Genomic DNA, 23,030 nt, shown 5'->3' with positions numbered 1-23,030 from the left:
TCAGAAATTGGTATATATATTAGACACTTGAATGCAAGGCGGAGAGATGTTCAGCTTTGTTGACTGTCACCTTTTGGTGATCACAGTTATTGTTTGGGTTATTTTTAAAAACATTTATGTCTCACATTGATGACTCCCCAGCTTCGGTCTCTAGGTGGCTTTTCTAATTTGGTAGAAATTAGAAACAGTCTAACATCCACAAACATTTAAATGATCTCGCGTTACTTTTGTGTTACTAGAAAGCAGATTAAAGAGAAGGTGATTTAGTAACGAAACTGACTCGTTTTGACTTCCTAGCAGAGAATTTTCTTTACGTGTCGCATCAGAGCTTCCACGGTTACCATTCACACATACGCCCAGACAGGCAGCATTACTAGATGCTACAAGCTCATGCTGCTCTGCTATTGGCTCATCGCTATCGAAAGGCTTTGTGTCAGAGTCGGCTTAAAAGGTAGAGAGACGTATTGAAACCACCAGACAGGGAGAGAGAGAGAATCAAGTGTGTCAGACCGGGAGCAGCAAGCTGTTTGACAGAAGCCGGGTATTGTTTTCTAAGGAGTGCTACATGTTCGAGTATTTTCATATTTAGGGATGTGTAGTCAGCAGTTGTTCATATTTCAGTCATCTACAGCTCAGCCTTCTTTTCCACCGGTAACCAAATGAGGAAACCTCTCTGTTTCCTGCTCAGCTCGCCTCAGTCGATCATCTCTGGACTCAGCATCGCGCAAAAAGAGCAAAAGGCTGCGAACACGCATCATGGTCGCCGGTGAGCTCGTGCAGGAACATCTGCGCGCGGGTACCGGCGCACCTGACGACATCACGGTCGGCAGGAAGGAGCCGGAGGACGAAGAACGGCGCGCTGAGCGGATACACGGAGCGGCGCACGCGGGCGGGGCTGGGGAGACAGGCTCAAAGCGCGCGCAGGAGCTGGAGGAGGACAAGGAGGCTCCGCCTGATGAAAGAGAGGTGATGCTACCCAACGGAGGAGGAGGGGGAGAAGGCGAGGCGGAGGAGGAGGAAGAGAAAAGGCTGGAGACCAGGGTGTACGCCCGCCGGTTCGCCGTGCTGGCCGTTTTCAGCCTGTACTCCCTCGTGAACGCCTTCCAGTGGATCCAGTACAGCATTATCACCAACGTGTTCACGCAGTACTACGGGGTGACCAACGACAAGGTGGACTGGCTCTCCATCGTCTACATGGTGGCCTACGTGCCGCTCATCTTCCCCGCCACCTGGCTGCTGGACCGAAAGGGTCTGCGCTTAACTGCCCTGCTGGGCGCCGGCCTCAACTGCGCCGGCGCCTGGCTGAAATGCGCGAGTGTGAACCCCCAGCTGTTCGCAGTCACCGTCACCGCGCAGGTCGTCTGCTCCGTGGCGCAGGTGTTCATCCTGGGCCTGCCTTCCCGCGTGGCCTCGGTGTGGTTCGGACCCCGAGAGGTTTCCACCGCGTGCGCCACGGCAGTGCTCGGAAACCAGGTTAGCGCGTGCGCGTGTCACAGATTATTGATAGGTTTGTGTGGAGTTTAATGAGCAGACCGAGTCAGGGGGGGAAGAGAGACGTGATTCTATTTTAGTGATCATTCACAGTTTTTACAGAAAATAAACAACAAATACAATAATAACAGCCAAGAACTCACTGACAATTATTGACCACCCCAAAATTATTGTACCCACGAACAAATAGTCTAAATTCCAACATTTTCATTACTAGAAATAGAAAAATTCGAAAACCTGGGGACCAATGGAACATACTAGGACTAATAAAACCTAAGAATAGGCCTATAGCAGATGAAAAATAATTCCTTAGCCACAGCCAACTAATGGACAACACTATCATCACCAGATTATCAGCTCTTTATATTCTCAGTTTAGCAATAGTAATATTTGTGTAAGTAAATAATCTCTTCTTCTCTCTTCCTGTGCCTTTTGTTTGTAGTTGGGGACAGCCATTGGCTTCTTGTTGCCTCCTGTTTTGGTTCCTAACACCCCTCATAATGTTGAACTCACAGGTCACAACATCATGATTATGTTCTACGGTACAGCTGCCGTCTCCACGGTCCTCTTCGTCCTCGCAGTGATAGGTACACATTTAATATCACACAGTCGCACGCTGGCTTACATTATGCAAAGCAGCATAGGTTTTCTTGGTACTGCCAAATGTTTCAGTTGCCAGGGAGTGGTGCTCAGACTCAGACTTCTGTTGTGTACATGTGTACAGAGGCCTGCAGGTACAAAGAACACTGGCACACCTCTGCTTCCAGGTACACAGGTGTGCAAGTGTGCTTTTGCACATCTAAGGGCCAGGTTGTCTTCTTGAGACTAAGATTATTGTAAATATTCTCAAAAACACTAAGCATCCAGTTCATGATCATGAATTGGGTTTGAGATTAAGATTCTGCATCATTCTGTAAAGTGGGGTTAATAGTAAGTGTCTTTAAATAGCTATGACACAGTATGTAAACACACAGTGTTGAAACTGCAGCTGGTTTAAAACTAGCCAATCAAGAGTTTACATATTATCAGAGTTCCATTGCAGTAATTTCAGGAACTCCTGGTTTTGGCAGTTCAGTCATTTCAAACTGCTGAGGCAGCTGACTTCCTGAAACTACCTCAGACACATCTCTGATTTAACCTCATATTTGAATTGAGTCAAAAATAATCTAACTAAATAGTTTATAATTCAAAATGTGGGCTGTATGTATGCAGATGTGTATTATTTACATTTGATACCACATATCAATAATTTCCTACCTTTTCTGGTTCTTGTATGCTCACAGAGGCTCTGATTTATTTTCTTCTCACATAAAAGATCCATCACTTCACTGTCTCTGCCTTTTCCACAGTCATAAAAGACAGACCTCCTCTCCCTCCCAGTCAAGCACAGGCTGTCTTACCAGACTCCCCTCCTGAAGATTACTCCTACAAACAGTCCATCCTCAACCTGGTGAAGAATAAAGCCTTTGTCCTGCTCCTCATCACCTATGGCAAGTGTAAAACACCTGACTTTTACATTGTTTGTCTTTATTTTTGGTAACATTTTGGAGACTCTTTCAGGTCAGCAGATCTAATACATTACCATTAGTCAAAACAAACCCTGGCCACACTCAGCATATTCAGCCCTGATATTTCCTACAATTATTTGATATGATATGAAGCAGGAGTCCAGTAAAGATTGCATACTACTACAATCATTACCTCTGTTATCCTGACTTACGGCCTATGCTATTATAATCATGATGAATAGTAGCAACTTCTTCTCACCCACCATCATCACCTATACAGATTATCATTACAATGTCACAACCTTATCACTATAAAGTTACCCCAGATAGCAGCATTACCCATAGTACTGCTACACATATTTTCTTTCATTTGGTATGCTTTCTTTTTATGCTAAAATTACTCCTCTATGCACACCTCTATTTCTGCATTCTTAGAAAACAGCTGACCGCTGTCTCACCTTTGATAAGCTTCATTAAACAAACAGTGTGGCACCAAGGTTGAATTTCATAACCTTTTTTTGCTAGTGTGTAAATTTCAAGATCCTTGGGGCGATTTGTTCTAAAGAGAGCGACACTGGGCGACTTAAATAATAATAACTGGATATGCTAATGATAATTGGGATGCTCACTTCATCTTCTCTCCAGGTGATATTTGAAGAGTCATTGATAAAACATTGTCTGAAAATCACTGAGGGTATAAATCACATCCTTTATAAAGAGTATGAGTTGAAACCCTCAAGAAAAAGGTACAGGGTATCAAACTGTACCTTTTAAATAGATCGAATTTTCATAAATAGATAAAAATGTTTCAGTGTCTTTCTTAATCAAATTCTTTAATAGTAACAGGTGAAATTATAAATCAGTGCCCGTACTTGTGTGTTATCTTACATGACATGTTTTCCTCATTTGTCCAAGACAATTTTCCCCTAAAGGAGACAATAAAGGCTAATCTAAACTAATGCACACACACACACACACACATTGGAAGTAATTGCAATGCAGACAAACAGAGCTGTGCATTTAGTAATTTTCCATCAAATAAACATTAACTTCTAAAGTTGCAGCAATTCATTCTTGTGCTCTGTGAGTGAAATCAGTCTGAGGCCTCTGCATCAAGCACAAATTATGCACCCTACATGAGTCCTACTGCACTGGCAAGAGGACATTGTGGGCTTTGTTGTGATGCCACCTATCTGAGGGTTAGACTAACAGATAACATATTTTCTAAAATCATATCAGATTGTTTCTTCGATGTGGGGTGCCTTAATTAAGTTTAGTAGGATTTCAGAAATATACATCAGTTTTACCCTTTTAAAACAAACCTTTTATTCCTTGTCCTTGGCAGTAGACGTGGAGTAACTGACTTGCTAACTCTTGGTGTCAACCTACGTCCCTCCTTCAGGAAGCTGAGGGAAGGGTGAGGTAGAAAGGATTTTGCTCAGAATTGTAGAAGGAGAATCAGACCTATTGTAGTCAGGAGAGGAGGTGGAGGAGGATAGGGATTAGAGCAAGATGGTGAAAGTGCAGAGGAGGCTGTACAAGTTATTGCGGAGCCTGAGCAGAGAAAAAGTGACAGCACCGTTATGGGTAAGAAGCAATTTGTAACCCAGGGCTTTAAAGCTTTTTGGGATTACAATGTGTACACACACACACACACACACACACACACACACATGTGTGTATTTATATCCTTGTGGGGACATTTCATTGACACAATGCTTTCCCTAGCCCCTTACCCTAACCCTAACCATCAAAAATGAATGCCTAACCCTGACCCTTACCCTGAACCTAACCATAACCTAATTGTAACCCTGACACTAAAACCACATTTTGAGGCTCAAAAATGCCTTCAAACTCGTGGGGACCGGGATTTTGGTCCCCACAAGGGCTGTTTGTCCCCACAAGTATAGTAAACTACCAATTTTTGGTCCCCATGAAGATGTTAATACCCGTCCACACACACACACACACACACACACACACGCATAAATGTAGAATGCATAATGAGCTAAAATTTAGATTTTGTTAAAAACTTTTTTGATTTCTATCATTAGTAATACATTTGCTAAAAGTACATTAAAGGTTGGCTCTAAGGGGAAAACAATAATGCCCTCTGGAAGGTGAGACCTCTCTTAAACGGACTGCAACAGGACTACATCAGTGCTACATCAGTAGCTGAGGAGATGTCCTGTTCTCCACTTTGTGCCAGAGAAACCAAATCCCACAACTTCAGCCTAACATACACAACACTTCATATCAATAATAAACTTCAGGTATAGTCATTTCCTCAAAAGTTAGTATTCCCTCCTCTGAGCTTTCCTGTTTTGCTGTCTGGCCCTTCTCTACCTCGTCTCCTGACAGCACTAAGTCTGAGTCCCCTTTCACAATTCTGAGTGAAATCCTTTCTGCGTCACTCATATCACTCTGTCATGTCACACATGATCAGTGGGCGATATGACCTAACAACCCTAGTGATAATTAGGTGTGCAGAACGAAGTTTAAGCTAAAACTTCTTTGTTAAAATCATGTTTTAGTCTTCAGACATGTTACCTTCACCTAACTGTTGAATGTCCATGAAATAAAAATACATTTTACCAGAAACCCACACAAAAATGAAAACGATATCATTACATTATACAATTCTGCAGTCAAGCAAGACCAGATGTCCTTTACATAGGACTAAAAATAAATATATATTTTTTATTTTGCTGTCACATATGTCTTTCAACCACAATACTTATATTATATAAAAAAAATTAAATATCAAAAACTTTGATATTTTGCTTTTTTTGGGGGTCTCAGAGGTTCAATGAAAGAAGAGCTATAACATCTGTTTACAGTACATCACTATTACTAATGCTACTTTTACTGTTTGGTTCTTATTTTAATGTCTGCTTTGAGTGTTTGCATTCAGAATTATATTTATTATATATTATTTATAATCATAAACATCATATTCAAGCTCAGACATAATCATCATTGATGAATTCAATTTTAAGCTAAATGCAAAAATGTGCTCATCTTTGCCTTTGCTGTCTGTCTGCAGGTATAATGACTGGCTCCTTCTACTCTGTCTCAACACTTCTCAACCAGATGATCATGGCCTGCTATGAGGTAAAATCATCCATCCATCCCAGCTGAGACTGGGCAAGATGACTCTGGAGAAGTTATGAGTGTATCACGGGGCCATTTTAGAAATGCCAGTTAACATAACATGCATATTTTGGGACTGGGAGTTATCCATAGCACCCGGAGGAAAACCAAAGCAGGAACAGGGAGAACAAACAGACTCCACACAGAGAGGCCCCACAGAGCATGTGAGGCAGTTAATGTTAACCGCTGTTACACATTACAGTACAATAATGTAGCAGACAAACACTCATCACAATCAAGTTGATTTGATTATGAAGAGGTTGTTATTAATAATTAACATAGTAATCGTTATTCTGAGCTCTTAGCTCATGACGATATTCACATAGTTTTGTATTTTGATCAGGTTGGTTGGTTCTGGTGTCATTAAACTGGTCAATGGATTGCTCACTAGTTTGATATACTAATAAACATATTAATAAATCTTGTGCAAACATTTTGAAGTTTGCACAAGATCAAGCCCAATAACTCTGGAAACCCACTGGTTTGAAATTTCCATCTTACTTATTCTGATACTTTTGATGTTAAGAAGCTCTTTCGTTTGGTAAAAGCGCTGGAAACTTACAAATCAACATGCTTACTTACTTATTGGTAAGATAACTCCGTTTTATTATATAGCAAGATGTTAAGTAATACCACACAACCTACTAACTTTATTCATGTTTATCTGGCTTTTTTACTTAGGCTAATAATTGTGATGCATCTGTTTCTGTTTTGATGCTTTTGAGACTTCAAGAAACAAAGTAAAAGCCACCTAGAGACCGAAGCTGGGGAGTCATGAATGCGAGACATAAATACTTTTAAAAATAACCCAAACAATAACTGGTGACAGTCAACAAAGCTAAACATCTCTCCTCCTTGCATACAAGTGTCTAATATATATACCAATTTCCAACCTCTACAACACAGAACTCAATAGACTCTTTAAGCATAAAAAAACGCTTAAATTACACGTAAAACCATCTGATATTGCACATTAATATCACTATAATCCATTGTTCTAAAATCAGCAGCTGTAGTTCTGTGTGTACTGTATTTTGAGCCAAAGGGCAAAGGAGTGTGGACACGACGTGGGTAAAATAGTGTCGTCATTAGTGGAAAAGTGTTACTCTGTCAGCACATATGTGCACCAGCTGCTCCACTTCGACCACTGTAAACCATATTTGTGTCGTTTAGGTTACTCTGGTGAATGTAAAATGTAGATAAAACTGCAGAGTGGATGGAGAGGCTGAGAGGCAGAAATATACAGAGAGGTTATTGAGAAAGCAAAGAACAGAGCAACTTCTGATGGCTGCGATGGGACACGAGGTTATTGTCTGTGGCTCTGAGTTCATTAGCTGCTTTCATGCATGCCTGCATCCCACAATAACACACACACACACACACACACACACACACACACACACACACACACACACACACACACACACACACACACACAAAGCTAAATCAACAGAGAGCGGGCTGATTCAGTCACTTTGAAAGACTCATGTCTTTCTTTCTCTGTCACCCTCAGACACTGTACACACACTGAGTGACGGAAAAGCTGATGCTCATTCAGCTGCTTCTTGTCTCAGCAACACACACACACACACACACACACACACACACACACACACACACACACACACACACACACACACACACACACAGATCCTCAACCTTACATGACCTTATAAAACTCTTCGTCTCTTGGCTAAACTGTTAGATGACTTTGCAGTCCTCTCCCACCAGAAGCATTTTAAACCTCTGACCCCCCTCCCCCCACCCTCCAATTAACAGCCATCATACTGACAGAACATGTGACTGCTTTTTAATCTCCACCTGTAACTGAGATACTGTATGCTCAGTTTAAAATGAGGCTAAAGCCCTTGAATCAGCTGCACTTCATTTCTGCACTGTGGCTCTTGGTGTAACCTCTCCTCTCCTCTCCTCGCCTCTCCTCTCCTCTCCTCGCCTCTCCTCTCCTCTCCTCTCCTCGCCTCTCCTCTCCTCTCCTCTCCTCTCCTCTCCTCAGAATCAGGAGTTGAATGCTGGGAGAATCGGTTTGACTTTGGTTGTTGCTGGGATGGTTGGATCCATCCTCTGTGGCCTTTGGCTGGACCGCACAAAGTTGTACAAGTAAGCGACACTTACACACTTATGTATACAAGCTATAGATATAGTTTATATTATAGGTTGGTGTCAAAAATTTGACCCATCAGTCTGCAGGATGGTTTCTGGATGGCAGAATTGTTAGTGTATTTCGCACATCTTTAAGAACGGTGATCCATTAAAGGCAGAAAGACTTCCTAACAAAGACTTTACCTTTGGTCTCCCAAAGGACACTGAAGTAAGACTGTTAAACCGAGGAGCTGTGCCAATGTGTTTCTGAGAGATATTACAAAAGGCTTATTGATTTAAGAACAACTGAGACATATTGCTGAAAACTGATTGTGCATATTTTCAGAATTTACACCGAAAAGGAGGGAAAGTGTTTTTCAGCGGTTATTATACACTGCTCTGATGCTATGGCAGCCTCCTCTGCTCACTGGACACTGCCATGGCAGCATTTGCTTGAATGATAAGGTCTATTTCACATTCAGCACTTTTGAATGTGTTTGAGAACAGGCTCTGAACCAATGGAGGGAGCATTTTAAGGTTGAGACAGGAAAAGGCTCTCCCCAGAGAGCTGACATACCATTACTAAAATATTATTGTGAACTGTAGCAGTAAGATTTCCCTTCATGACAGCTAAGGCCAGGCTGGATACTTTTGACCATATAGAGGGATATCAGAGTTGTTTCATATGTTTGACACAAAGAGTGGTAATCCCTCAGCCAGGAGGGCAGGTACGGTAAATTAAAGCGGCCAAACACCTGCCACTTTTGACATGACTCAGTTTCTGCAATTAAAGCTCTATTTTAATGTTTTCTCGTAGTTTTTGTCAGTTTGTTTTGGTCTGTGTGGGAGAAAAACAGTTTGATATGCTGAGAAGTATTATAGAAGCATGAAAGTTGTCTTTGTGCTTGGTGACCATAATCAAATGAGTACGGGGGCTCTCATGTTCGCGCTGTTGCTTTTTCACAGGATCACAACACTGATCGTGTACATCCTGTCGTTTGTGGGCATGTTGGTCTTCACCTTCACTCTGAACCTCAACAACATCCACTTGGTCTTTGTCACTGCTGGAGTCCTGGGGTAGGTCCAGCTGTTCTTAAGAAGCATTAAAGAAATATATATACATACAATATATTTAGTGTTATAGTTATATTATTTAATAACAACAACAAACAAACCAACAGAGAACAGGCTTTAGCTTCCTTTTAAACTGAGCATACAGATCTCAGTTACAAATTGATCAGCTGCTTTTCATTTTGCAGGCTCTGTTTCTGAGGCTAGTACGTTAAATTAGCTTGTTTGCAGGCCACACATCTTTCAGTGTTTTTTGTTGAAACACACCCCGCCCTTAGGGAGATACACTGTCGATGTTTACATGTAAATACCAAATGAAAATACATATTCTTGTACATCATGTGGATCAGGTCATTGGATTTTGTTTTGGCTCTAAACCTCGTTTCTGTGACTTCTGTGTTTCAGGTTCTTCATGACAGGTTACTTGCCACTGGGCTTTGAGTTTGGAGTGGAGATCACCTACCCTGAGTCTGAGGGAACATCATCAGGACTCCTCAATGCCTTTGCTCAGGTACTCCAGAAGCTGTGCAACACTTTCTCATACTTATGGAGTGCCTTCTATTTGCACTGTGGGCCACATCTGCAGTGTAAGCACTACAGAAGAAAATTTTAAGATTGGACCGCTTTCTCCAAACAGATTTTAATTCCTTTAAAAATAAAACATTTTGCTTTTTTTTTTAATCTGAAACATTTATTTAAAGAAGCTAAATATTCTTTTTCATTTTATACCTTTTGGCAGCAGATTTTCCGCATCTTATTATCACTTTGCCAGTGATCAGAGACTGCTATGTTTTTTAAGGATGTAATGTACTTTATTAGCAATTGTTGCTAACATGCTATGTGGGTGTTTACCTATGTTGCAGATATTTGGGATTATTTTCACTCTGATTCAGGGAAAACTGACCACAGACCATGGTCCACTGTCTGGAAATCTCTTTCTTTGTGCCTGGATCTTCCTGGGAATAATTCTTACAGGTAAGCAGTGTGTGTGCGTGTGTGGGGTGTAAATGGGTGTGACTATGTGTTCATTAGTGCATGGTAAATCAAATATTAGATTTCTAATGTTTTATCATGTTTTGTTTTCAGCCTTAATCAAATCAGAACTGAAAAGACACAATGTGAACATGGGAGCAGACAGCAATCACCTGCAAGCGGTAAGTACTTCCAGGAATGTTTAAACTAGATTAAACAGTTTAGCTAAACAGTAAAATAAAATATTAGTATTATAAAATTTAACCTAATAAAGTTCATTGTCTGTTGAAAGTAGAGTCTTTATCTGGAAACAAACAAATGTAAATTCACACGCTTACAGAAAATGAAAATTATATTTTTATTGTGATGGCAGAAAAGTAGCAATAATTGATTGTAAATGGAAACCATTCACAGGCACCTTTCAAAATATCTCTTTTACATTATGTTGTTGGCTTTCTGTGTCCTATACAGCTGACTGTATTTAGTTTGAGTGTCTCTTTGTTATTTTAATGTGACCTTCAGAGTTGACAGATTCTTGAACCTTTCTCTACTTTCCCTGAACATTAAGTCTCTTTTTGTTTCTGTTCTGGCATTTAGCCTTGCAAATTGTCCTCTAAGCAGACAAGGCTTTAAAACCCTATCTTTTACACATTATCTTGCTGCCAGCTGGTTGTTTCTAATGATTTTGCTTAAAACCCTTTAGACAAGCCAGGCCTTTAAATCTGTTTAAGGACTCCAGTCAGTTGATAGACCACCTTCCCACCATCCTGCTGAGTCACAGTTGAAGCGCCCTTTAGAGACCTCAGTTTATTCAGGCTCTCCTTCGTTGCTTTTATCAAATTTGAAGTTTTAAACAAATGGTTCACACAATCATTTGTAGGTTATGAGGTTACCACAATTTAATAAATGCCTCTGAATACAAAAACTAAAATAAAATAGCAAAAATAATGTATCTGTCCAATTGTTCCTTTGCTTCAGGGGTCACAAGTAATGCCTGCATGTTTTTATTGGTGCCATTTGGTGGCAGTGTTAAGAATAACATTTTAGTAGGTGCTAAATAGAGCACAGGACTGTGCCAGCTTCAATCAGAACAGAGATTTAATCACACAAAATCTACAAACAGTAGATAATAAATTACATAAAGAGTAATGCTGGATTTGGATAAAACCCTGAATTGCCACATTTCTGAAATCCACAGCTCAGAAAAACCTAAAACCATGACGAGAAGAGATGTAAATAAGGAAATATCTTATAGTTACAAGAGTCACAGGAGTTGTTGTTTGGTGGGTTATTTGGCAGTTACTAGAAAAAGCCCAAAAAGAGATGTGTTCATCAAGTCTGATTAATTACATTACATTGAAAGCAGACATCAGTTCATTTTGATTTCTTGTTTGTGTCCCAGCTTACTACTGATTGTCCTGGAGACTGCCCTTCAGAAAAGAAATCCAATGGAATCAAGATGGAGCCCTCAGTCAGTTTCTCTCGTGAAACCTCACTATGACCTGCCAAGTCACCCAATCACAAACAAGTGAGACTATCTCCCTGCTCCCGTGGGAAACAAGTTGGCATCAAATACCTACAGCAGTACCTGCTTTTTGATGCCAAAAATCTCCTCCTTAAAACTTGGAAAGTTGAAGGCGCCGGGTGTGAGCCAGGTCTAATTAAACACAGCCACAATCTACAGGTGATTTAGGACAGGTGTCTCATGGATGGGATTGGTTAATGTTGTAACCAAGCTGCCTGACTCCTTTCAAAGCTCCTGGAAAGATTGTTGTAGACTGACATGCAGAAGACACTCCACTGCACTTTACTTGGCTGTAAGTAAAGGATGGCACTCTTAGGTGGTTAGTGAAGGAAAACTGGCTGGTTAACCCCCCCAGTTCCCAGACGACTGTGATACTGGTTCCTGTAACACTGCAAGAGGAAGCAAACAGAGCAATCCTGTTCAGTTTTATACTGCCACAGATGTTAGGCCACCATTTCCTGAGTTTACTTGAATTATTCTTTGATGCTCTACTCTAGATGTGAATCTCACTGTAAATATCTATTACATTTTTTTACATGGCAGTAATCAAAAAGGTACTTTGATTCAGATTAACTCCTGGAATCTGTTTCAAACCTGCTTCAGCAAAGAATACGGAACATGTTTACTGGTTTCTAAAAAGCAGCATGAATTTCAATAGACTATATATAAAGGATGGATGTAGGCACTGTGACATCGCCAACCCACAGTTTGAAACCTCAGCATTAGCAATCAGAGAGTGGGGTGCTAGCTAGGGCTCATCTAACTTTCGTTAGCAAACTGCATCCATAAAGTGCACAGGTCCACAAACACTGATCCTAAATAGTTCCAAGTACAAGACTTCAAATTATGAAAATAATAATGAATATTTAAGCTTCACAGACAGCTTGTATGGGCTTTTCCACACAGACCACCATTAAAAGTCTTTCAAAGAGCATCGGCACAATGGAGATGTCAATTTAGGGAAGTTGGTTTAAAAGATTCAGTTCAATGAAATTTTATTTATACAGCGCTAAATCACAACAACAGTCGCCTCAAGGCGCTTTATATTCTGAGGTAGACCCTAAAATAATACATACAAAGCGAGACCCAACAATCATATGACCCTCTATGAGCAAGCACTTTGGTGACAGTGGGAAGGAAAAACTCCCTTTTAACAGGAAGAAACCTCCAGCAGAACCAGGCTCAGGGAGGGGCGGCCATCCGCTGTGACTGGTTGGGGAGAGAGAAGGAAGACAGGATAAAAAGCATGTTGTGGAAGTGAGCCAGAGATTAATAACTAGTGTGATTCAATGCAGAGAAGTCTATTTACACATAGTGAGTGAGAAAGGTGACTGAAGAAGAAACACTCAATGCATCATGGGAATCCCCCAGCAGCCTATGCCTATTGTAGCATAACTAAGTGAGGATTCAGGGTCACCTGATCCAGCCCTAAGTATGTGCTTTAGCAAAAAGGAAAGTTTTAAGCCTAATCTTAAAAGTAGAGATAGTGTCTGTCTCCTGAATCCAAACTAGAAGCTGGTTCCATAGACGAGGGGCCTAGCAGAAAGTTACTTGCCTGTGTGGCACACCTGTGAAATAAAGGAACCACACCCTCACTTTAAGCCTTTAACTTTATCCAGATGGATGGGTTATAGCTAAAAAGAAACTCAGCTCTAGTTTAGTTGTCATGGTGGGAGAAATTAGCTTCGCCCAACTGTTTCTTGTAAATATGTTATTTTCATGTCATTGCTGAAGTTGGGCGTTTCAACATGGGCGTCTCTGGGAAATGACTCATTTTTGGAACCAACGGCAAGTGGCCAATCGAGGAATTGCACTTCTTTGCTAGATGATGTCTAAAAATCACCATGAAGACCTCATTGCGTTTAACTGTAGTTTCTTTTTATCACAGCATTATGTATAGATGTATGCTGTTTTGCTGGACACATTTAAAGTTGGAGTGACATTTTATGGTGACTGAATGCACCTACTTGCTACGTCCAAAAAAAAAAGTTCAATAGTTAAGAAAATTAATAATCCCTGAGCATTTTACCTTCTTTCTTCTGTTTACACACAAAGATAGTGTAGGATCAAAAAACTTGATCTTAGAAGCTCTTTTTATAAAGACGCACACAGTCATGAACACATGCAGTCACAAAGAGCAAATAGTTTAGTTATCATTTGGAGGGAAGGTGAAAGCTGATGACATGGTAACTCGGCGGTAATATTGCTCAATAAAACAGATTGTGCAAATCATAAATATGTGACAAGTGGAATGTGCTGCAGTGTTTTCCAAATTTGGACCAAACAGAATGTAAAGATTTTTTCTCAGTTCAGCGCACAATTTTAAACACAGGCACAACTTTAGGCCTTTTTCTGAAATACATGATTTCAGTTTTAACTCTGTCCGTTATGTCTGCATGTCACGGCTGGTCGAGCTGCTGTTTGTGGGACGAGGAAAGCAGAGTGGACAGGAGAAGCACAAAAGTTTGACATATGAATATTCTCAGTTTAATATTCCTACTGTATCCATAAAAGTTTTTCTTTTTCCTTTTAAAGTCTTGCGTAAACGCAGATACTTTGGTCTTAGCTGACACGTAGCCTTGTTTCATGTTTGTGTCCAAGCTTGTAAACCATGTAAGAAACATATTTGTTTTCACTTATTTTGACCTCATAAGTCCTGGTTTATAATGTGAAATGCATAAAGTCAGACTTTGGTTCTATGTTTACTTAAAAACTGTAAATTAGAATAAATAACAGACTTATTGAGTAAGTCTCATTACAAATCTACTAAATATGATGCAACAAAGCACAACAAATCCTACGCACCAGGTGGCCGCACTTGTCAACCTTAGGGCTAATTTGTTATGGCCTACTCCTCATACTTGATGGGTAGGAGGGCTTAAAAAATTGGGCTCACCATCATAGATTTTGACTGTCCATTTTTTGTTATTTTAATTCAGCTAAAATATGAAAAGATGTAGAAAGAGAGCGTTTGTTTTCCTCCTCTGTGCAAGTTTTTTTGGTATAAACTTATTTATTTTTCTGCATTCTGCTGCAATCTCACCAACTTTTCACTCCAAGAGGATTCATGTCAGTTGACATGATCTCTTTGTTTTTCTGGAATTTGTAAGTAAATAAATATTGATTGGCAATTACATATTGATACCACAGCCTCAAACATTTAACTTTTTTATACCCTTACCTTTACGATGGTAGGGTATTTCTCCAAACAACTGTTAAATCCTCCGTTAAACCTTTTTGTAGTTTAAAAAAAAAGATCTGGTTATACTTTTTTTCTCAGAATCTTTAAAATACTTTATGTGTAAAACATTTAGGAATATTTTATGCATTTTCCCTGTTTTCTGGCTTGTTAATCAAGATTTGTTTTTTGTTTTACTTTTTCTGACTCACTGATTTTTGTCACTTTTATAAACTAGGTTTTATCTGGAATATAATTTTATTTATTTACTTTCAGTCTATTTATTTTCCTGTGATTCTGTTGTAGAAAGCAGCACTTAACAATTACAATGATGAGGTGGTGAATAACATGGCCTCGTAGTCTGAAAAGACTTCAGCCTGTGGGGCAAAAGCTGTAAAAATATTTCATATTTTATCAGCCATATTTGACACTGTCTACATCCAGTTTTGAACATTTCTTCATATAATAGAAATAAATTATGTGAAATCAATAAAGCATTATATGCTTCCATTGTCTTGGGTATACTGTTTGCATTAACTGGGTCACTGGATTTAGTGGCTATTTTATATCACCATTAGAAACAGTTTTTATGCAGCAGATGTTTTTAATGCTTTTGCATGATTGACAGTTTCTGTTTTGAGGGTTGAGGGTAGCTTGCGACTTTTTGTTCTCCCACACAAGTCTAATCTTTAAAGGCTAAATAGACCAAAACAAGCCGCTGTACATCGCACCACATTGAGCCCCTAGCTCACTGGTATTCTCTCAAATGGTCAGCCAAAAGTTAAAAATAAAGAAAACTGGTTAAAAATTTAAATTTTTGCAAATGTGGAGGACTATTTTTTATCTGTGGATGGATACAAGAGATGTACATAAAACCTTTAACTGGATTTTTTCTTGTTTTGGGTCTTTGTAGAGCATTTTGTTTTGACTGTAACAAAAATATGAATAATGTCACTTACCTGTGAAACCAGGATGTATATTGTAAAACTCAATGTCAATTATTGTTGAATATTTTCAAAGAAATAGCACAGTAGCCGAAAGTAGCTTTTATTTTCAAAGAACGTGTTATCCGGACAAGTGAAACTTAAAATAGGAAACACCAAGAAAATATCTTGTTTTTCTTCACTGTCAATAAAAGCATTTTACTGTAACATATTTGTTCTTACAGATTTTTTCTCTTTCCTCTCATTTTACTATAAATTTTACTTCATGTAAGTTGCTCAGTTTGCCTATTTGGCAAAGATGACTTGGGGTGACCAATGTCTCTAATTTTGGTGAAATGAAATTCAGTTCAGACCATTTCTACCATCACTGTTTTTCATGAATGGTTAGTTTTCTTGTTTTTTCACATAAGTTCTTCTTGGCAATAGCTTTGCCTCCTTTCTCTACCTTGTTCAGTTCATTTGCCACTCTGTCTCACTTCCTGTATTTGTACCATAACCTTTAACTTCTTCTGATGTCCTGTATTATAAAGCAAGTTCAAGATACCTTTCAGTTGTCTGACTTCAGTTACCCTAACATCAGCTGTCAGTCTACCGATTGCAAAGATGTGGTTATCGACTCAATAAGTAAACTCAGAAGTGAACAATCAAGCTGATCTACCTATAATTTCATTTACCTGAAAGTGAGCTAGACTGAAAGTAACAGACAAAAAAAAGTTGTGTGTGAGAGAGAGACAGAGGAAAGTTGCTGTTTGAAGCTGTGGGCAGTTTGATAGTATGAGGTTGTAAGAATGTATTACAGATATTTACCAGAGAAAGACAAATACTTTATAAGACACTGTATAAAAATAGCATACTGAGGTAGGAGGGTTCTTCCAGGAACTGTGACACTGTTTTCCAGAGAACTGATCAGTAGGTGGTGACTTTGTACCTGTGTTATACCATAGATGGTTACAGCTGCGGTCACAAGTTTATAAAAACTCATCGTGGGCAAGAATTTCCTGATAATTCTGGGCTTTTAACAATTTCTTTGAACTGCTTTCTTTCCAGGATGCCATGATTGTACTGTGTAGGCCTTTAATGACTTTAATAAATAAGAATTAGGTGTATATAACAGCACAGTGGTGCAGTGGTTAGCAGTGGTTTCTGTGTGGAGTTTACTTGTTCTCCCCATGTTTGTGTGGGTTCTCTCTGGGTACTCAGCTAATTGGGGATCTTAAAAAGGCCATAGGTGTGAACAGTTGTCTGTCTCTGTGTTAGCCCTGCGTCAGAGTGGCGACCTGTCCTGGATATACCCCGGCCCCCATCCTATGATAGCTGGGATAGGCTATTCTTGTGTATGTGTGTGCATTTTCCAAAGAGGGTGTTGGTTTATGTATTGGTGAATGTGGCTTGGAGTATCAGTATTTACCAAGAAAGGTATAAAAGTCAAACCAAGACAGGAAGCGCATCCAAAAACGCCAAAGTGACCAATGTCAGTGGTCTTATAACATGCACTTTCAACCTATTTTGGGCTGATGAGTTGGTGCTGTTAAACAATTCTTTACTCATAAATACAACCATCAACAGGAAACACAATCACTTGTGTACAAGGAAGCCCATTTTGAGCCTGCGAGATGAAACAACCTGTAATAATCCTGATTTTTATGCTTCAGTTTGAAGGTAATTATTCAGATTTTCTTTTCTTGGTTCTGTTATCTATGTTGCGATGAAATATATACATTTTAATTGATTGTTGTTGCCATGTGGAAAAAAAGAAATACCAACATGTAAAGTATATTTTTAGGTTTTGGATCATAATTAGAAGAATTCCATTGAATTCGGTTGACAATAGAATGTAAAGGGTTTTTAGATATCATATAAGTCATCATAGATCACTTGACCCAAAGCATAAAGTGCACTAGGGATCTTACCCTGGATCTTACAGTGCATATACTTTCACTGACTGTTCATTCCAGTTGAATATGCAGCAGTTAAAGGAAGAAAAACTACTAGAAAAACTCAAAGCTTTGATCTTTTAAAAGCTGTTTTAAGAGAGAAATACAGTTCGTCCACGATTTGTTCGAAAAAGACAAAAAAAAAGTTAGTAGTTATGGCTCTGTACTCCAACACCAGTGAATTTATTTGTATTTTATTTTCGTATTTTCTTAAATATAAGGCCCAGTGCAAGTTGAGGAAAACCCAGAGTTTCTCAAATCAAAGAAATGTAGTATTCTTCAAAAGCCAAGAGCCACAAAAGAGCATATTTTCAAGTTATTAAATTCAAAAGTGAATGCGGACACCCACAACTGAAGGTAGCTGCATTAAAGATGTAGCAGAACACTTCAAGGGGGGAATCACAACATTTGGTGATGTCCATGTTTTCCTGACAGGCAGTCACTGTCTGCAAAGTTCTTTCATGAAACTTTTAAAAACGTATTTTAAATTATGTTCCTTTTCCCCTTACTATTGAGCCACGGTGCCTTCCTCATCTTGATAATTGGGTAGACTAGAATAAACACATCTTTTTTCTTTGCAGTATGCATCAGTAGAAGATACATCGCTCTTAATTACAGACTTGGAGATGATGCCATTCTCCCCTGTGACAACGCACCCCCATTGGACTCAACATGCTCCATCGTTAGCTGGTTTCACAGCCGAGACCTACCTTGGACTACAGAGGTGGTTCACAATGGGAACATCATTGAGAAAACAGCCCAAGCCGCCAGGCTGAGTCTGTACAGTAACTGCTTCCTGGGCATCAAAAGCATCACTTTGAAGGACTCTGGTGTTTACTACTGTCGGCCTGGGGACAACAATGCACTGCTTACAACTGTGTATCTAAATATTCTGACAAGTGAGTAAACTGACCTGAGCGAACTTGATTTGCTAGTGATATTTAGAACCTCCTATTGACTGATTCTTTCCCAAACTGATCCCTGCCTCACACACTGCTATGAAACACACTCCATATTTACGTCACTGTGATTCTCTAACAATTTTCTAGGCCAAAATATGAAGATTATTATTGTTTTTATTTAAAACTGTTTCATTATGACAGATCATTAGAAGGATATGGACACGATTTATTGGTGTAGAGAATTCAGTTCGAGGCATTTGGCTGTTCATTTAAAATTAAAAGGAAAAAAGAACCCAAATGATAAAAATATAGCGAAAATACAGAATACAATATAATTTATGATTATTATACATGTTTCAAAGCATTAGGTTGAACAGGTTACATGGATTATTCCATTAGAATTAAAGTACAAAAGAAATGAGTAGAAAGGTAAACATGTTTATTTCTTCACAGCGGGCATTGGTGTAAGATACTTCTACCTTTATTACAAATCGGGGCATGATGCCATTCTCCCCTGTGACAACGCACCCCCACTTGACTCAAGCTGCTCCGTCGTTCACTGGCTTTACAGCAGAGATCGATCTGGGACTGCTGCCATAGTTTACAATGGGGCCATCGAGCAGAACTCAACCCGAGCTGCCCGGCTCAGTCTGCACAGTAATTGCCACCTGGGCATCCAGAACATCACTGCTGAGGACGCTGGTGGTTACTGCTGTCGGCCTGGCAAGAACACTGACCAGGACACAGTTGTGTATCTACATATTTTGAATAGTGGGTACTTTGATTAACCAAGAATCTCACGTTATATCCTCGTCTTCCCTCTGACTCACTCCCAAATTGATCCCTCATGCTCTGCTGTAAAACTTACTACATGTATTTGTGTCCTCTTCTTTCTTCTAATGCCTTAATGGGTTGCCAAAGTGAATCATCTGCCTCACCCTATCCCTACCATCCTCTTCTGTCATACCAGCAATCTGCATGTCCACCTTCACTATATCCATGAATCTTCTCTGTGGTCTTCCTCTTTTCCTCCTGCCTGGCACCATCATAATTAAGAGTCTTTGTCTAATATTTCCTCGGGTTGGGCCGTGGAGTGTTCAACATTTAGAGTTAGAAGCTGCATACATTGAAGTGTATTAAAAATGGTATAGGCATTAGTCCCCCTGACCCTATATGTTATAAGTGGAAGAAACTGGATGGATGTTAAACTTTTAGCATGCAGTAAGTGGAGAGTAGCAAACTAAAATAACAATGTTTTAACTATACATGAATGATGAGATGTACTATGATAAAAGGCTTTTGTTTGGGTGATTTTAACACTTCAGATTCATGCTGACCTTAGAAACAACAACTTAAGAATAAAGTCCCACTGATGAATCCAATGAAATGTGCATAAAGCTGTTAAACATTAGAATTAGTTTGAGATGTGGGAGCAGTTGTGATGACCTAATTACATTTACTTTGTTTATCACCTATTTCTCTCAGTTTCAGCATCTCAGACACTAAATGGGGATGGAGACTTCACATTAGAGTGCTCTCTGTTCAGATACTCTGAACTCCATCCTTGTGAAGAGAACAGCATCCGCTGGCTGGACGAGACGGGAAAGGTGCTGCTTGACAGAGGTGTCACGAACACTGGACGGACGTGTGTTTCACTTCTGACCGTGAAACATCAGCGAGGCCACAGAAAAACATACACCTGCCAGTTTGTTAAGGAAAACAGCGTGAAGGTAGAAGCTCAGTACACACCTGTCTTCACAGGTAGGATAAAGAACAGTTTGATTTTGACATATAAAGCTTTGATTTGTTACTGTAGCTTCTAAATGTTCAAAACATTGATGTTACTGGACATTGACTATAAGGTTACAAGAAGGAAATTTAAGAAATTTAGGAATGAATATTTTCCTTCGTGTGTTTTTCACAGATTCCACAGATCCGTGTCCTCTGAGCTACATCATGTTGGCCCTTTGTATTGCAGGACTGATCCTAATAATTGCAATCATTGCTCTTATGAGAAACAGAGGTTAGACAATTCAAATGATAACAGAGCTGCAGGATATAAGTTTTACTGCAGAATTTCAAGCACAGGATCAATTTGGAAGGCTTTCCTTTTGATTTGGATGTTTTTGACCTATGAATGATTACATATCAAGTATTTATTTCAGTATTTGCGTCACTATAAAGTTCGCTGATCAAAAATAATCAGACATTTCAGTTTAATTGCTGTTCTGTTTCTTTTTCCAGCTACTTTAAAAGCTTGAAAACACCAAAGTGAGTTGAAGCTTGAAATATGTAGGCTTTTTGATTTAAAAATGTAGCTAACGCTTACAGTTTAAGTTATCAGTTATCGGTATGAGTCATCCAAAGTGCCTCTTGAACAATTTGGTAGTTTTTGAAATCCTATAAACATAATACTGGATGAAACTAGGTTTTGCTGTTACAGGAACACTCTCATGAGTTAGTACAGGAAAGACATGCTAACCTGTCTTATTGCAGGATTTGCTATAAGGAGGAGGCACCACCTTGTGGCATCATTCAGTACTGCAACATATTTACATGACTGACTGTTACAGCATACTACTACTTCTACTACTACTACTAATAATCTGGTCTTTAATAGGCCTTCAAGTTAGATAAGTGCAACCTCAGATGAACAGCAATATATGCCATTGATACTGTGCCATTTTCATTTAACAAAAATGAAACAAAACTGCATAAGCAAACATGAAAAAGCACAGCTTTCTCTGGAGGTTCTGCCAGGAGAGAAAGCCTCTTCTCTCTTAAAGGAATATGGCAGCAGGGTTTAGGTTTATAAAGTGGCACCTGAACAAACCACAGAACATCTGTGCATCATGTTTGCAGAAACCAAGCAAAGCATATCAATTCAAACACCTCATAGCAACCGTCTAAATTAACAACACAGGCATTATTTCTTGTGTCTGTAATATCGAATACACCATTATATACAAGCTATTTCATTAACATTATATTTTTACTTCAACCTTAAAGTGTTTTTGAAGATTTACTTGTGTTGTACTTAACAGGTTGATGGTGAACATGCTGATTTCGGTGACCCTGAAAGGCAGTGCTGAGCTCAGAGCACCAACTTCATCTCACCAGGAACAAAGAGTCATCATAATTCTTTTTAATTATTTTTCATTTTATAAATAATTTGTATTCTTCAGAAATATCATGTTTACTTTCTCTTTCTTGTGCTTTGTGGCTTCTCAGTTCCTGCACAAATACATCATGAAACCTTTGGATACTGAACAAGAGTAAAACACGCTGTACAATGTGTAACTTCTAGAAAAATTAAATAATCTAATGGAAAATGCTTCATCTTCTACTGTGCTTGACAGTAAAATGTTTACAATGTGGAAGAGTTTACCCGTAGCCGATGTTAAAATGAGGTCAGTAAACGAAGTGGATAATTTTCTCCCTCTGCTTTTTTAGGTAATTTTTGTTGCTCACAGTGAGATATATATTTGTATTCTACAGTCAACTGGATAAAAAAAAATGGGGGCTTGGTGCTTTTTATGCTCCTTTTTCATGTGAACAGTGACATTGGAAGTCTTTTTTCATTAATTATGCCCTGATCAACTCAGGGCATAAAAAAAACTTTTTAAAAACATAAACACATCATTGGCCAGCTAAATCGTTTTTTCCACCAATAACACAAATAAAATATAGTCAGATGCTTTTTGTGTCATTAAAGCTTTTCACTCGAACAAGCTTAAATGACATAAGGCAGAACCTGCATTTTTTCCTTGGACTTAATTTGCTGCAAACTACACTGCTGAACTAAACAGTCTATTTGAAGGCCATTTACTACTAAGAATAACCTTTGACTTTTTAAATAGATCAGATTTAAAATTTCAGAATTCCATCTATTCTCTTCTGCTCATCCAATTCAGGGTCACAGGGGCACCAGAGCCCGTGCCAGCTGCAATAGGGCGAGATGCTGGGTATACTCTAGAGAGGTCACCAGTCTGTCACAGGGCTAACACAGAGAGACAGACAACCATTCACACACTTGTTTTTTTTTCTTCTAAAAAAGAGTCTATTAAACAACTGTTATAGCTGCTAAATTCATGGCCCAAAGGGCCAAAAGAGATGGGAGGGAGACAGTCAACAAAATCAGGTTTCTAGCTAAACTAATGGAAACAAAACCAAAACTAGATTGTGATTAACTCCCAGTTCTACTTGTAATTAAAATACAACAAAAATAAAACAAAAAGGTAATACCTGTGGT

At 39.1% G+C, this 23,030-nt stretch overlaps 1 protein-coding gene across 1 annotated transcript; it reads left to right on the top strand.

Moving 5' to 3' along the window:
- Positions 1–346: 346 nt before the first annotated feature.
- Positions 347–16,442, top strand: flvcr1 (FLVCR choline and heme transporter 1). Its single transcript, XM_063495294.1, has 10 exons — positions 347–1,473; positions 1,934–2,078; positions 2,841–2,981; positions 6,046–6,113; positions 8,167–8,270; positions 9,219–9,329; positions 9,729–9,834; positions 10,187–10,298; positions 10,410–10,477; positions 11,698–16,442. Exons 1-10 carry the CDS (start codon positions 757–759, stop codon positions 11,794–11,796), a joined length of 1,671 nt encoding a protein of 556 aa, XP_063351364.1. The 5' UTR covers positions 347–756; the 3' UTR covers positions 11,797–16,442.
- The last annotated feature ends 6,588 nt before the right edge of the window (positions 16,443–23,030 follow it).

Source organism: Pelmatolapia mariae, linkage group LG15 (assembly GCF_036321145.2).
Source record: "Pelmatolapia mariae isolate MD_Pm_ZW linkage group LG15, Pm_UMD_F_2, whole genome shotgun sequence".
NCBI lineage: Eukaryota > Metazoa > Chordata > Actinopteri > Cichliformes > Cichlidae > Pelmatolapia > Pelmatolapia mariae.
The sequence above is the reverse complement of the archived record's forward strand: the minus strand, read 5'-3'. Positions and strand labels throughout refer to the sequence as shown.

Excerpts from the sequence above, each read along its gene's own strand:
- flvcr1 (XM_063495294.1), top strand. The coding sequence starts at position 757 with ATGGTCGCCGGTGAGCTCGTGCAGGAACATCTGCGCGCGGGTACCGGC. Across the intron at positions 6,114-8,166 it reads TGATCATGGCCTGCTATGAG|AATCAGGAGTTGAATGCTGG; the intron begins GTAAAATCATCC and ends TCCTCTCCTCAG. Across the intron at positions 9,835-10,186 it reads TCCTCAATGCCTTTGCTCAG|ATATTTGGGATTATTTTCAC; the intron begins GTACTCCAGAAG and ends CCTATGTTGCAG.